Source organism: Natator depressus, chromosome 6 (genome assembly GCF_965152275.1).
Source record: "Natator depressus isolate rNatDep1 chromosome 6, rNatDep2.hap1, whole genome shotgun sequence".
Classification (NCBI taxonomy): domain Eukaryota; kingdom Metazoa; phylum Chordata; order Testudines; family Cheloniidae; genus Natator; species Natator depressus.
The window spans coordinates 4810998-4826981 of NC_134239.1; the positions used below are offsets into that span (position 1 = coordinate 4810998).

A 15984-nucleotide genomic window follows, 5' to 3' on the forward strand; every position below is an offset into this window, starting at 1 on the left:
GTCTCACCAGTGCCTTGTATAACGGTACTAACACCTCCTTATCTCTACTGGAAATACCTCGCCTGATGCATCCCAAGACCTCATTAGCTTTTTTTCACAGACATATGACATTGGTGGCTCATAGTCATCCTGCTGTCAACCAATACTATGAGATCCTTGTCCTCCTCTGTTACTTCCAAATGACGCGTCCCCAGTTTATAACAAAAATTCTTGTTATTAATCTCTAAATGCATGACCTTGCACTTTTCACTATTAAATTTATGAATAATTTATTGTAAAAAAACAATGCCATTGGGGTTCACCTGAAATTATTTACAAATGTGTTACTAAGTCTCCTCATAGTCTTGTCCCAAAACAAGGTGTGTGGGGGAGGAGGATTTAGGTGCCAGTCGCAAAGCAGCCACTGGTAGGAGGTGGTGATGCTCCCTCTCTTTGTAATTTTTAGCTCAATAGGTAGGGTGTTCATGTGTGAGGTGAGAGATCCAGGTTCAATTCTCCCTTCTGTCCAGTGCTGGGCAAAGATGTGCACTTGAGTTTCCTTTATTTCCAGAAAGCATCCCAGCCCCTGAGTGATGTGCTATTCCTGTCTGGGTTGCTCTGAATCTCTATTTTCAAAGTTGTTCTATGGTGGAAAACTAATTAAAAAAACACTGGAACAGAGACACGAAGTTGAACATGTTGGCGCCCCGAACCACTTGTCTATAGAGTCATTCTCTCTTTCTGGCCCTTTGATTCTTCCTGTGTTTTATCCACAATGCAAGAGCTTCAACAGGAGAGACTGAGGCCGTATCTACACAACTGGCTCAATTGGTACTACTGCAATAGATGAAATGGTGTTGATTGAGAAGGTCTGGGGAAGACATGCTAAGTCAGTGGGAGAGCGCTCACCTGTTGAAATCTGTACTCCACGTCTCTCAGAGACTGTGTTCCATTGTGGATATTCCTCAGGGCTGATTTACACTAATGCTGTTGGATGATCTGTGTTATAATACTTCAGTTACGTAACTCTCCTGTTGACATAGCATGGTGTGGACTTAGTCAACTTGAAGTAGCATAACTTAGATCAATTTACAGGAGTAGCGTAGACCAGTCCTGAAAAAGATGCAGGAGAGAACATAGCCCAGTCACCAGGATACTGTCCGGCAATGTGTGAGACCCACTTTCAAATAGCTTCTCCCCATCAGACAGAGGGGGGATTGACCAGGATCTCCCACTTCGCACGGGAGTGATCTAATCACTCATTTAAAGTCTACAAGGGAAACAGCACCATTACCGCCTCTTCCATTCCCATCACTTTTGTCAGTGTGGCCCTACATTGTCTTTGCTTTGACATTGATAAGTATCCAGGAAGGAAATGAAATGTTCCATTTCTGGTCATGCTAACTAGTTCCTTCCACCCCACAGGATATTTCTGTCAATGTTTTCAATTTGCCAAACATTTCAGGAATTTTCAGATTTGGTTCAGGTTGAAATGAACTTGTTTTTCAATTTTTTGTAACCACCCATGAACTCAAAAATCAGCTATTGGCCCAGCTCTAGCCATTTCTCACTCTCCGTAACCTGAGCTGTACAATTCCCAGAATCCCTATTCTTCAGAGTCCATAGGACTTACCCTCAGAACTAAGAGTAAGACCTCATAGCGAACCTGCTCCTGTTGTATAAAGATCAAGTGTCTGATATGACTTTTTCTTTCTGTTTAATTTATGTGCTCGAGAAAACTCACCCTTTCCATATTATTTTGTATTCAGTTCAGTGCAGATTCTCACAGTGGACGCGCACACACCATGTTCTCTTTTGGATATGTTACCTTTGTTCTTACTTGTTTTGTTGCTCCCTTAATTTAAAATAAAGGCCATTTTGATGGAAATCACCTTTCTCCTCCACAGGAATGAACACAATCCAGGCGAAAATCTACACAAGAACCCCACAGAGGACATAAAGGGCTGCAGAGGATCAGGTGTGTGTACAAAACTCCCTTTGTTTCAGCCACAGAAACCACACACTTCATACTTGCAACTGCATATCGAAACTAAACCCAATACAAAGCAGAGGGAGAGATAGATTAGATGCTCTCCTCTTCTTTCCCAATACATATAGATCTATGCTTTCAAAGCACACCACATATATTCACACATGTGAAACAGGTGCCCCGTGGAAATTTGCTGGGAGAATAGCTTAATAAAACCCTGATCTAAATTGGGGCATGGAAGCCTTTTTGGAATACAAACAAATTAATAACAGTAACAGTAATGAACAATACTATCATGGGATCTGTGAAATTACATTACAATAGGCTGGGAATTGAAGTCACCTGTTTCCACTCCCCATCACTCTTATGGTATTGAGTTAACAGATTCAAGAATTGGTTAGGAGTTCATTCGTTACTTTCCTCAGGGCATCCTTTACTTCCGTGTTCCTCAGGCTGTAGACGAGGGGGTTCAACATGGGGATCACCAGCGTGTAAAACACTGAGATTATTTTGTCCATGTCCATGGAATACCTGGAGGTGAGACATAAATAAATGAAGAGTTGGATGCCATAAAATATTACCACCGCAGTCAAGTGGAAAGTGCAGGTGGAGAAGGCTTTGTGCTGGTCCTCGGCAGAGTGGATCTGCAGGATGGTGGAGATGATATAGAAATAGGAGAGGAGGACAGTCACAAAGCTGCTCACTGGAATACAGCCAATAAAGGCAAACATCACAATCTCCTTGATGTGGCAGTCAGAGCAGGAGAGCACCAGCAGCTGGGGAATGTCACAGAAGAAATGACTGATAATGTTGGAGCTACAGAACGACAGCTGAAATGTACAAAATGTGTGTATCATTGAATCCACCAACCCCACAGCGCACACCCCAGCCACCAGCTGCTTACAAAGCTGCCTGGACATAGTGACCGTATAGAGCAGCGGGTTACAGATGGCCACATAACGGTCATATGCCATCACAGCCAGCAAGAGGCACTCAATATCTGCAAAAGAGACAAAGAGATACATTTGCACAGCGCAGGCAGTGTAAGAAATGCTTTTCCTCTCGGCTAAGAAATTCAGCAGCATCTTAGGGGAAATTGTTGAGGAATAGCAGAGGTCACAGGAAGACAAATTCCAGAGGAAAAAGTACATGGGGGTGTGGAGTTGGGGATCAATCCTGATTAACAAGATCATCCCCCCGTTCCCCAACAGGGTGATACCATAAATCAGTAGGAACACCCCAAACAGGGGGACCTGCAGCTCTGGATGATCTGTCAGTCCTGAGAGAATGAACTCAGTCACTTCCGAGTGATTTCCCTCTTCCATCTCCTCTGAACAGAGATCAGGCTGCTGCAGAGATATGGGCAGGTGGATGGTGCAGAGAACATGTCCCTTCTCTGTAATGGAGTAAGTGATGATAAATGGAGACCAGTTTCTTAACGGACATCAGTACCTGCTCCGGGAAGGGCTTCAGCCACAGAGCCAGATGTTCACAGCTGGTCATTCCAGGTGTTTGATCAAATGCACAGGCTGTGCAAATACAATGATAGGCATGTTAATTATGCCCCCCCACACAAACACTCCTGTTCACTACTCCAAACAGAAAACAGTCACTTGTGATTCTGGTGTGAGAGAATCAGTCTGAAGGGATTATTCCTTAGCTAAAGAAGGGGTGAGAGTAAAGGAGTGTCAATCTTTCCCCCCTCTTTGTGCAAGGGGAGCTCTGTGGCTTGGCATGCTCTTTTAGGGTAAAGTTGCTTCCTGTGCTAATTAAGCTTTCTGGAAAAGCCCTGGCTTCAGTGTCTGTGTAATTGCCTATTTTTTTCCAACCAAAGGAGGTTGCTCCTTTTGCTGAAGGGGTCAGAGTTTGGGCTGAGGCTTTTGGTGCTGGAGGTCTGGAATTCAATACCTGCTGATCCCCTTTTGTGTGCGTGTTTGTGTGTGTGAGTATAATTCAGGAAAATAGCATGTACCTGCTGGGAAGAGAGAGAGAGATGTGTTGGTGTTTGGAGCATTCAGGAAGCTTTATACTAAGATGTGTGATCTGTGGGACATGATTCCTGAAGCAACTGGGAATACCTGAGCTCAGAGAGACACAACACCTAATTAATGCATTCAGTTAACCAAAGCCACCCTCGGTGTAATTGTTGTCCTTGGGATTAATTAGACCGACTCTTTCTTACTTTGTTATTAACTGATGCAATTTCACCCAGAGTTACAGAATATGAGGTTTGGGGTATATTTCATCCTGCTGTTTTCAGTGCAAGCTGGGTACTGCATAGAGCTGACACACAAAGGGTTTTTTTTTTTTCTGGAGACCAAAATCTTTTTGCTAAAAACTTAATATTTTGACTCGGAAATACCACGGATGTGCCTCTGATACCACACAGCACCAATCTCTTCCATGGGCCAGGCTCCAAGTCTATACTACATCCCTCATGATGCATGATGGTCTCTCCTCTTGCTGAACTGCCCTGGAACATCACCAGAGTCCCACAGCCATGGTTAGGGAGGATGGGTGTGTGGTATTTTGATGGAAAGCTTATAATTTCCTGGGAAAAGATAACTTCTTGGAAAAAATAGTTAAATGGAAAATCTAATTTCCTATAAAAAAAAAATTGTCAAGAAATTTTTTCAACCAGCCTAAGCAACAAATTTGGAATCAAAGGACCAGAAAGTTAGATATAGGTGAAACATACTAATTGTTTGCAGGTGTAGCTGATATCTTCTCTGTCATTCCTGGTTTCAGAGTAACCTCATTGTCCTGGCCCCAGTAGGTGGAATGTAAAACCTGTAAGACTCCCCAAAGTAGGAAAGATAGGTTCACTCAATTAGGTTGATGCTGACCACATTATGACCAGAGGAGCTCAGGGGGAGGCCACAGCATGCTACGGACTTGTGCAGTTCATAAAACTGTCCATCTTGCATGCATATTATCTGCACACAGAGCTCAGCTATAAAATGCTAAATAAATCTATGAGTCAACTAAAAATAGTCATGCTCTCCTCACAAATATTAATAATATTTTTATAATGTATGTGAAGTTATAAGATTACACTGTATTGTGTTCTTAAGACATGGTGAAAACTGAGGCTGGCAAACTGCTCTGTCTTAAACAAAGAAATGTGTGTTCTACTTAATTTTGTATCTAAATAGGTGAGGAAAAAGCAGCAGGGAACATCCTTCTACATAGACCCTTTGTCTTCTGGTAAACAGGTGCAAATGTTTCTCAAAGGGGGAATAGGACTCTGAAAAGAAGGCGCAGACATCCCAAGACACCTCTCTCTCTCTGTCTCTCTCTCTCTGCCCATTGATTCACTGCATCTGAAGGGATAAAGGAAGTAGCTATTGGACTTGGGGATGGCTCCTGACCTAAGATGTTTGGTCAGTGAGACTGCTGAGAGCATGTGGTGAGGAAACTTTTGCTTTGAATTTCACATCATTTGTTAACTTAGGCACAAGTTGCATTCTAACTTTGTTTTTCTTGAAAACATCTGTGACTTCTATGCCTCCTTATTGGCACTCACTTAAATTCTATCTTTGTAGTCAATAAACTTTGTTTTTTTATTGTTTTATCTAATCCAGTGTGTTTAAATAGAAGTGTCTGAGAAGCAAAGTTGCAGGCATGTTAGTGCTATGAAAGAAATAATGGACAATGTAGCTTGTATTGTCCAGGAGAGGGCTGGGGAGCACAGGACGTACATTTCAGGAGGGAAATAGAAGAGTGGGGAGTGTGTTGGGGTCAACCTGCAGTATAACCAAGGGTAGTGAGAGCCTGGGAGTAACCCAACTATTCCTGGCCAGGCTTCAATTACACACACATGCCTTGGGTGCGATTTCCATGCTGGATGGTTGTTTGTGATTGGCCAAGGTGGAAGCCACTTCAGCAAGGCATTGCAAGGTTGCAGGCAGGTGTGACACAGCTGCTGATTAGTCTGAGTTGGACCCTGGTATGTCATGGCCACCAGCCAAGAAAATATCCCAGTAACACCAAAGGTGTGGTGCTGACTGACAGCAGTGTTCAACTGACATGAAAGTTTAGGTCCCCCAAGGGATGGGCCCATGCACTGATCCATGGCTGCAGATGCACAAGGACATTGTGGTCATCACCTTTCCACAAGGAGACCCAAGGCAGGCCCAGTAATGACTCTTCCCTTCTTCACTATGGTAGGAGAAATTATCCCGCAAGGGTGTGCAGGCTTGGCTGGTATTATCAGTGCTCAAGGGAATGTTGGTGCCCCCTTTTCGTAAGTGGACCCAACCTGTGAGGCATTGCAGGGTTGATTGTATTACGAGGAAAAATTGACGATCCAAGTCAGCTCCATTCTTTGGTATAATCCATGGGGGAGGGGCTACAAAGAATGGAGGCAAAGTCCTGCTTCCCTGAACACCACTAGAAACAACCAAAACCCAGCAATCTCTTTATCCAAAGTCTGTCACCCCCGGTCTGTGCCCAGGAAACATTGTGCCCCTATTTCCTCTAAGAGTCATACTCAGAACTCCTCCTCCTGGTTTCTGTGCCTCCGGTGACGCAGAGGTGCCTGGGGCAGTCCTCAGTGAAAATGCCAAGGTCAGGGCATGCTGCGAAAAGGAGGATATTCCCCAAGCTGGTGGTTAGCACTCAAGATCTCTGCAGCATCTCTGCAGATGCTGCCACAAAGTATCTGCGAGCAGGCCAGCTCCCTCCCGATTCTTCTGTTAGTTTTATTTATTTCCTGTAATTTATAGTCCGTGAAACAGAGTGTGACATTGCACCCCATAATTCCTTATAGAAATAGGCTCATGGCTGTAAATATGACACAACTGGAGTATGTTTTATGATAGATAGGCCATGTAACATATCCCTGCAAAGGTTATGATCTGCTGGATAGATTCATCCTGTTTGCGTGCATGTAAAATTTTTGTATTCGAAGTTATGAATACTGGCTCTGTACTTGTTTGATTTTAAGTACCCTCAGTGAAGCAGTTGGTCAGATACATGAGAAAAGACTATTCACTGTAAGTACCCAATCAAGAAACACTGAAGCTAACAATGAACTTTGAGAGACTCCAATCCACATGTGAGTTTTCCTGGGAATTTGGCATCGGCCTGTAAGGAACTGAGTCATGCACGGACATGTGATTTGCCCATGTGACTCCAAAATTCCAATTTGAACTGGATTCTGCATAGGAGAGGGGAAGGGGTTTCCACCCACAAGACAGAGACTATATAAGCCCCTGAGGAAACTCTTCCATTTTTTCTTCAGCTGTCATAAAAGATAGCCCCTCCACCCCACGGAGATGCCTGAAAGAAACTGGAACAAAGGACAGTAACTACAGGGGTGTGAGTGATTGCTGGACCCACACTACGAGGAAATCTAGTCTGTAAAAGAGGCTTATTGCAACATCTTTGAGGGTGAGATTTACCTGCATTCAGTTTTCACTCTATTAGGCTTCAACTTACATGTTTTATTTTATTTTGTTTGGTAATTCACTTTGTTCTGTCTGTTATTACTTGGAACCACTTAAATTCTACTTTTTGTATTTAATAAAATCATGTTTTACTTATTCATTAACGCAGAGTATGTATCAATACCTGGTTGAGTGCGGGGGTGGGGGGGGGGAAACAGCTGTGGATATCTCTCTATCAGTGTTATAGAGGGCGAGCAATTTATGAGTTTACCCTTTAGAAGCTTTATAAAGAGTAGAATGGATTTATTTGGGGTTTGGACCCCATTGGGAGCTGGGTATCTGAGTGCTGGAGACAGAGGCACTTCTTAAGCTGTTTTCAGTTAAGCCTGCAGCTTGTGGGGGACGTGGTTGAGACTTGTGTCAGGGTTTGCAGCAGGCAAGTGTGTTTGGATCAAACAAGGTAAGGTACTGAAGTCCCAAAGGGGTTTCTGGGAGCCAACCCATCACAGTGACGTAGTCAAGCGGGAACTGTGCACAGCTGATTGTTTTGAGACACTGCGAGTGATTTTAAGTGAATTTTGGGTGTGGTGGGTGGAGAACAGACAAAGTGGTGACTGGTTTGTTATTTTCTGATTGCTTATTTTGGATAAGGTAAATAGGAAAGGAAAAATAAGCAAAGTAAGTAAGAGTGAAGATCAAAAGAAGATAGAAAGGCTGAACAATGGGCAATGGGAATGTCTCTGTTAACTAAGAAGCCCCTGAACTGAGTGAATCTCAGTTTCAGTGAACAGCAGAGGGGGTGCGGCCCAGCACAAGAAAGCAGGAAAATGACTACCAGTGCGGCAGCTGCTAAAGTAGAGCTGGGGAGACTGGAAGCCGAAGAGAAGGCAAAGGACCTGGAGTTTCAATTGAAGCTCAAAGAGGCAGAGGCAGCATGGGAAGAAGCTGTCCACAAAAGGGCTAGGGAAGCAGAGGCCATCAGGGACAAATGATCCCTGGAGTTAAGAGACAGAGAAATACAGGCCCAGGTTGAGGGCCAGAAGCATAAACTGGCTATTATGGAGTGGAAAAGACAAAACCCACCAGCATCTGCCCCACTTCCAGAAAATACACAAATGGGAGCAACAATGTCTGCAGTATGATAAGTCCAGTGATATTGCCGAATATTTCATCACGTTTGTGCACCCTCCATACAATTCCTGACAATCAAAAAATAACCACATTGGTTGTAAAATTGACTGGAAGAGCTCTGGACATATTCAATCAGATGTGTATTGATGATGCTTCAAACTATGGTAATTTTAAGAAACTGGAGTTGAAATTGTTTCAGATTACATCTGAAACCTTCAGGGTTAAATTCAGGAGTCTTAAGCGGGGATCTGGATTGAGTAATGTGGTTTATGTAAATGAAATGAGAGATTTGTTCGATAAGTGGGTGAGGGGAAAAGGCATTACAAGCTTGGAAGAAATGTGTGATCTAGTTACACAAGAACAATTCCTGAATATGTGCAGTGATGATGTAAAACAGCATTTATGGGACAAAAAGGTGGATGCAGTGGGTGGACTGTCTGTGTTTGCAGACACTTTTGAGCCCTTACAAGCTGCAGTTAAACAGAAACTAGAGGCAGAGGGGCACAGAGTTGGGGGGAAGCAAAATCACCATTTTACACCAGGGAAAAAGGAGGCTGGGTGTTCATCTCCCCATTCCCCTGTTACTCGTCCCAAATCTACTGTACGTGCAGAGGAGCCCAAGATGTGCTCGGATTGTGAGTCCACTGAGCACCTGAGGAATAAATGTCCTTTGCTGAGAGGGAACAGGCAGCGGGTAACACATGAAGCTGCTGCTTCTCAGAGCCAGGCTGCGGCCTCTTTCCACACCTGATTTGTTAAGGTGGCTTCTACCCAACCAAGCAGTGAGCATATGCATGCTGTTAAACTGAATGGGAAAGTACCCCTGGGATTAAGGGACACGGGTGCAGAGTTTTCTGTGATCAAGAGGGACCTGATCCAGGAGAAGGATTTGTTACCATGGAAAATGGCAGAACCAGATGGGACCCCAGAGCGGGAAGTCCAGATGGAAGCTGAAGGGGGATCGGAGAGTCTGCCCACCTCTTGAAGGGAGGCTTTTTCCCAGCAGGAGGGTGAAAAATCTGCATTTAAAAGACCAGACCCCTCTCCTGTGAATCAGGTTTTAAGGGAAGACTGGGGGTGAGATCTCCTGGAGGGAAACGCTCACCCAGCTGACCTGTTGGTAACGGGGGGCATCTTATCAATCCAAAGAACTCCATTAAAGAACATTATTCCAGATATCCATATAAAAATAACATTTCAGAGGTTGCAGGCAGGTGTGACACAGCTGCTGATTAGACTGGGTTGGACCCTGGTATGTCACAGCCAACAACCTAGAAAATATCCCAGTAACACCACCCTTTCATGTCATTCAAACACTCCTGTCAGTCAGCACCACACCTCTGAAGTCACCATAGGGATGAGCCCATGCATTGATCCATGGCTGCAGATGCACAAGGACATTGTGGTCATCTCCTCCCCCCAAGGAGATCCATGGCAGGCCCAGTGATGACTCTTCTCTTCTTCATTATGTTAGCAGTAATTAACCCCCTCAGTTGTGTAGGCTTGGCTAGTATTATCAGTGCTCCAGGGCATATTGGAACCCCCTTCTCCTGAGTTGTTCCCCATTCTCTGTATTCAGAAACTCCGAAGTCTGTCACTCCAGATCTGTGCCCAGGAAACACTGTGCCCCTACTTCCTCTAGGAGTCATGCTCATAATGTCTCCTCCTGGTTTCTCTGCCTCCTGTGACCCAGAGGTGCCTGGGGCAGTCATCAGTGAAAATGCCAAAGTTAGGGCAGGCTGCCAAAAGGAGGATATTCCTCAAACTGGTGGTTAACACTGAAAATCTCTGCAGCATCTCTGCAGATGCTGCTACAAAATATCTCAGAGCAGGTGAGCTCCCTTCCGATTCTTCTATTAATTTTATTTATTTCCTATCATTTATAGTCCATGAAACAGAGTGTGACGTTCTACCCCTTCTCTCTTCTGGGTGAAGGGGTTTCCACCCACAAGAGGGAGAGTATATAAGCTCTTGTGGAGCAGGATCTGTGCACAGCGGATTGCTTTGAGACATTAGTAGTGATTTTAAGTCAGTTTTGGGTGTGGTGGTTTGATAACAGACAAAGTGGTTACTGGTTTGTTATTTTCTGTTTGCTTATTTCAGGTAAGGGAAATAGGGACAGAAAAATAAGCAAAATAAGTAAGAGTGAAGATCAGAAGAAGCTAGCAGTGCACAAGTTGCAAAATGCCCAGAAAGTCTGAACACTGGGTGCTGGAAAAGCCTCTGTTAACAAAGAAGCCCCTGAGCTAAGTGAATCTTAGTTTCAGTGAACTGCAGAGGGGCATGGCCCAGCAGAAAAAAGCAGGGAAATGACTACCAGTGAGGCAGCTGCTAAACTAGAGCTGGCCAGATGGGAAACAGAAGAGAAGGCTAAGGACCAGGAGTTTCCATTGAAGCTCAAAGAAGCAGAGGCAACTTCGCACAGAAGGACTCTGGAAGCTGAGGAAGCCAGTTACAATGAGCCCTGGGGTTAAGAGACAGAGAAATACAGGCCCAGATTGAGGCCCAGAAGCATGAAGTGGCTGTTATGGAGTGGAAGAGACAAAACCCTCCAGGAGCTGGCCCCACTTCCCCAAAAATACCCAAATAGGAGCGACTATGTCCGCAGTATGATGAGTCCAGTGATATTGCTGAATATTTCATCACCTTTGAGATACTGCACGCCCTCCATACATAACCTATGGACTTCGATTGAAGTGAGGGTGGTTTAGATTGGACATTAGGAAAGACATCCCAAGAGTGAGACTGGGTAAGTACTGGCATAACTTGCCCAGGACGGTTTTGGAATCTGCACCTTTGGAGATTTTTAACAGCAGGTTTGACAGACACCTGTCAGGGATGGTCTAGATAATACTTAGAACTGCCATGAGTACAGGGGAGTGGACTAGATGACCTCCCAAGGTCCCTTCCAGTCCTATTATTCTGTGATCTCACAAGGAGCCCTGCATTGGGGGGAGGGGGAATGCCAGCCTGAGCACTGGGCAGGGTAAGGGACACACATCTGCCTCCACTTGACATTCAGCTCCAGTGTACCCCCACCACATGCACACACATAGTGCCCAATGCACACCAAACACACAAGCACACAGAATGTCCACTACACACACACAGCCTGACACTGAGCTCAATCAGAATACAGAAGAATCTCTACTGGGAAGCTGGGACAGCTGCAATATTTCCAACGAGCCTGAACAAAAAGAACCGAAGGGGATTCTGCTGCCCTGGCAGGGAAATAGGACTAGATTTCCCAACTGGTCTTTTCCATCAGCAGCTTCTCTGAGGACTGGTTTATGCTTAAAAATTAGATCAACAGAGCTCCGTCTCACGGTGGGGGTGGGGGGGTGGGGGTGGGTATGAATCTTTTCATACCCTGTGCGAAGCAGTTAGCTTGTACTGACCCTCAGAGTAATTCTTCCATTGATGTAGCTACTGCCTCTCGGAGACCTGGATTAACTACATCAATGGAAAAACCCCTTCCATCAATGTGGAAAGCATCTACACTGTGGTATTGCTGACCATTATAGCTGAGTCAATGTAATGGCCTTAGTATACAAATTCCCTGAATAGATGTGGGAGCTTTCCACCTTCCTATTGAAGTGATCTTTCTCTCCTTTTCCTGTCACTCTTCTCCCTCCCTTGATAAAATTCTTTCCTTCTTTTGATCAGTAAATATGTTCAGAAAAGTTAAATTTTCTCCTCTCAGGATTATTCCTTACTTCCCTTCCCATGAATGGCCTACTGTCATTTCAATCAAAGGCTGAAATGCTCTGAAACTGACTTGTTTGCCCATGACTTGGTGGTACCTCTTTGTTTTTCCTCTCTTCACATACAATGAGTTTGGGGCAGAAGCTATATCTTCTCAGAATTGTAAAAATCAGGCTAAGAGTCCAATTTTTCCTGTTTGCTAACAACACCATCATTACCCTTAATACGTCTGGAGCTGCTTTCTGGGATGACTTGGAGATTTGCTCCCTGTAACATCTTTGCTCCCAGAAGTACAGCTGTGCACAGCACATGCAATTAATGTTGTTGCCTTCCTAGTGAAATGGAACACAGAGGGCCAGAGCATAAGCTGGTCTGGATCGCTCTCTCTCCCATGATGTCTTTTTAATATGATATGAAACTGAGGTGACTGTATTCCAATTCATGTGTTGGTCACCTCTCCAAAAGTCTTTTTAAGTAATCTTCCAGCATTGGAACATGAAAGTATCTAGAAATGGGTGAATTTCTTCCAGACTAATCATAGACTCATAGACTGTAAAGTCAGAAGGGACCATTCTGATTGTCTAGTCTCACCTCCTGTACAATGCAGGACACAGAATCTCACCCCCCCACTCCTGTAACAAACCTCTGACCTCTGCCTGAGCTATTGAAGCCCTCAAATTGTGGTTGAAAGACTATGAGCTGCAGAGAATTCTCCAGCAAGTGAACTGTGCCCCACGATGCAGAGGAAGGCGAAAACCCCCTCTGACAATCTGCCCTGGAGGAAAATTCCTTCTCAACCACAAATATGGAGATCAGCTAAACCCTAAGCATGTGGGCAAGACTCACCAGCCAGGCACCCAGGAAAGAATTCTCTGTAGTAACTCAGATCCCACCCCATCTAACATCCCATCATAGGCCATTCGGCATATCTACCGCTAATAGTTGAAGATCAATTAATTGACAAAATTAGGCTATCACATCATATAATCTCCTATGTAAACTTATTGAGTTTAATCTTAAATCCAGATAAGTCTTTTGCCCCCACTGCTTCCCTTAGAAGGCTCTTCCAGAACTTCACTCCTCTGATGGTTAGAAACCTCCGTCTAATTTCAAGTCAAAACTTCCTGATGGCCACTTTATATCCATTTGCTCTTGTGTCCACATTGGTAGTGAGCTTAAATAATTATTCTCCCTCCGTGGTATTTATCCCTTTGATACATGTATAGAGAGTAATCATATCTCCCCTCAGCCTTCTTTTGGTTAGGCTAAACAAGCCAAACTCCTTGAGTCTCCTTTCATAAGACAGGTTTTCCATTTCTCGGACCATGTTTGTAACCCTTTTCTGTACCTGTTCCAGTTTGAATTCATCTTTCTTAAACATAGGAGACCAGAACTGCACACAATACTCCAGAGGAGGTCTCATTAGTGCCTTGGATAATGATACTAACACCTCCTTATCACTACTGGAAATACCTCGCCTGATGCATCCCAAGACCGCATTAGCTTTTTTTCACAGACATATCACATTGGTGGCTCATAGTCATCCTGCGGTCAACCACTACTATGAGGTCCTTCTCCTCCTCTGTTACTTCCAAGTGATGTGTCCCCAGTTTATAACAAAAATTCTTGTTATTAATCCCTAAATGCATGACCTTGCACTATTCACTATTAAATTTATTAATAATTTATTGGAAAAAACAATGCCGTTGAGAGTTGACCTGAAACTATTCACAAATGTGTTACTAAGTCTCCTCATAGTCTTGTCCCAAAACAATGTGTGTGGGTAGGAGGATTTAGGTACCGGTCACAAAGCAGCCACCGGTAGGAGGTGCTGATGCTCCTTCTCTTTGTAATTTTTAGCTCAATAGTTAGGCTGTTCAGTTATGAGGTGGGAGATCCAGGTTCAATTCCCCATTCTGTCCAGTACGGGGCAAAGATGTGCACTTGGCTTTCTTGTATTTCCAGAAAGCATCCCAGCCCCTGAGTGATGTGATATTCCACTCTGGATTGCTCTCAATCTCTCCTTTCAAAGTTGTTCTATGGTGGAAAACTAATTAAAAAACCATTGGAACAGAGACATGAAGTTGAGCATGTCGGCGCCCCGAACCACTTGTCTATAGAGTCATTCTCTCTTTCTGGCCCTGTGATTCTTCCTGTGTTTTATCCACAATGCAACAGCTTCAACAGGAGAGACTGAGGCCATATCTACACAACTGGCTAAATCAGGACTACAGCGATAGATTAAATGGTCTTGATTGAGTAGGTCTGGGGAAGACATGCTAAATCGATGGGAGAGCTCTCACCTGTTGAAGTCTGTACTCCACCTCACTCAGACACTATGTTCCACAATGGATCTTTCTCAGGGCTGGTTTACACCTACTCTGTCGGATGATCTGTTTTATACTACTTCTTTTACGTAACTCTCTGGTTGACTTAGCACGGTGTGGACACGGCTGTAAGTCAGACTAAATTAGTCAACTTAAAGCAGCATAACTTAGATCAATTTACATATGTAGCGTAGACCAGTCCTGAGAACGATGCAGGACAGAACATAGCCCAGTCACCAGGATCCTATCCAGAAATGTGGGAGACCCACTTTCAAATTGTTTCTCACCATCAGACAGAGGGGGGATTTACCTGGATCTCCCACTTCCCACAGGAGTGATCTAATCACTCATTTAAAGTCTACAGGGGAAGCAGCACCTTTACCGTCTCTTCCATTCCCATCAATTTTTTCAGTGTGGCCCAACATTGTCTTTGCATGTACATCAAAAAGTATCCAGGAAGGAAATGAAATGTTCCATTTCTGGTCATGCTAAATAGTTCCTTCCACCCCACAGGACATTTCTGTCAATATTTTTAATTTGCCAAAAATTTAAGGAATTTTCAGATTTGGTTCAGGTTGAAATGAACTTGTTTTTCAATTTTTTTGTAACACCCATGAACTCAAAAATCAGCTATTGGCTCAGCTCTATTCATTTCTCAATCTCCGTAACCTGAGCTTTACAATTCCCAGAATCCCTATTCTTCAGAGTCCATAGGACTAAGAACTAAGAGTAAGACCTCATAGCTAACCTGCTGATGTGATATGAACATCTAGTCTCTGATATGACTTTTTCTTTCTGTTTAATTTATGTGCTGGAGAAAACTCACCCTTTCCATATTATTTTGTATTCAGTTCAGTGCAGATTCTCACAGAGGATGCACACACACCATGTTGTCTTTTGGATATGTTACCCTTGTTTTTACTTATTTTGTTTCACCTAAGCTTAAAATAAAGGCCATTTTGATGGAAATCACTTTTCTCCTTCACATGCATGGATACAAACCAGGTGAAAATCTACACAACAACCCCACAGAGAACATAAAAGGCTGCAGAATATCAGGAGGGTGTGGAAAACTCCCTTTAGTTCAGCCATGGAAACCACACACTTCATACTTCCAACTGCATAACAAAAACCAAACCCACTACAAAGCAGAAGGAGAAAGATTAGATGCCCTCATCTTCTTCCCCAGTACAAATACTTCTATATTTTTGAAGCACATCACAAATATTCACACATCTGAAACAGGTGCCTCCTGGAATTTTGATGGGGTAATAGACTAATAAAGCCCTGATTTTAGTTGGGGCCTGCAGGCCTCATTGGAATACAAACAAATTTATAATAATAACAATATAATAATCAACAATACTCCCATGGGCTCTGCGAAATTACATTGTAATGGGATGGGAATTGAATTCAACTGTTTCCACACCCCATCACTAAACCAGGAATGAGTTAAACAGAT

General features: G+C 43.8%; 1 protein-coding gene across 1 annotated transcript; it reads right to left on the bottom strand.

Annotated features, from left to right (window-relative positions):
- Window positions 1–2355: 2355 nt before the first annotated feature.
- LOC141989862 (olfactory receptor 5W2-like) lies at window positions 2356–3294 on the bottom strand. The gene has a single exon (XM_074956783.1). The coding sequence runs from the start codon at window positions 3292–3294 to the stop codon at window positions 2356–2358; it is 939 nt and encodes a 312-aa protein (XP_074812884.1).
- Between the last annotated feature and the right edge of the window lie 12690 nt (window positions 3295–15984).

What these genes read in the sequence shown, in the direction of transcription:
- LOC141989862 (XM_074956783.1), bottom strand. Translation starts at nt 3,294, where the DNA reads ATGGAAGAGGGAAATCACTCGGAAGTGACTGAGTTCATTCTCTCAGGA.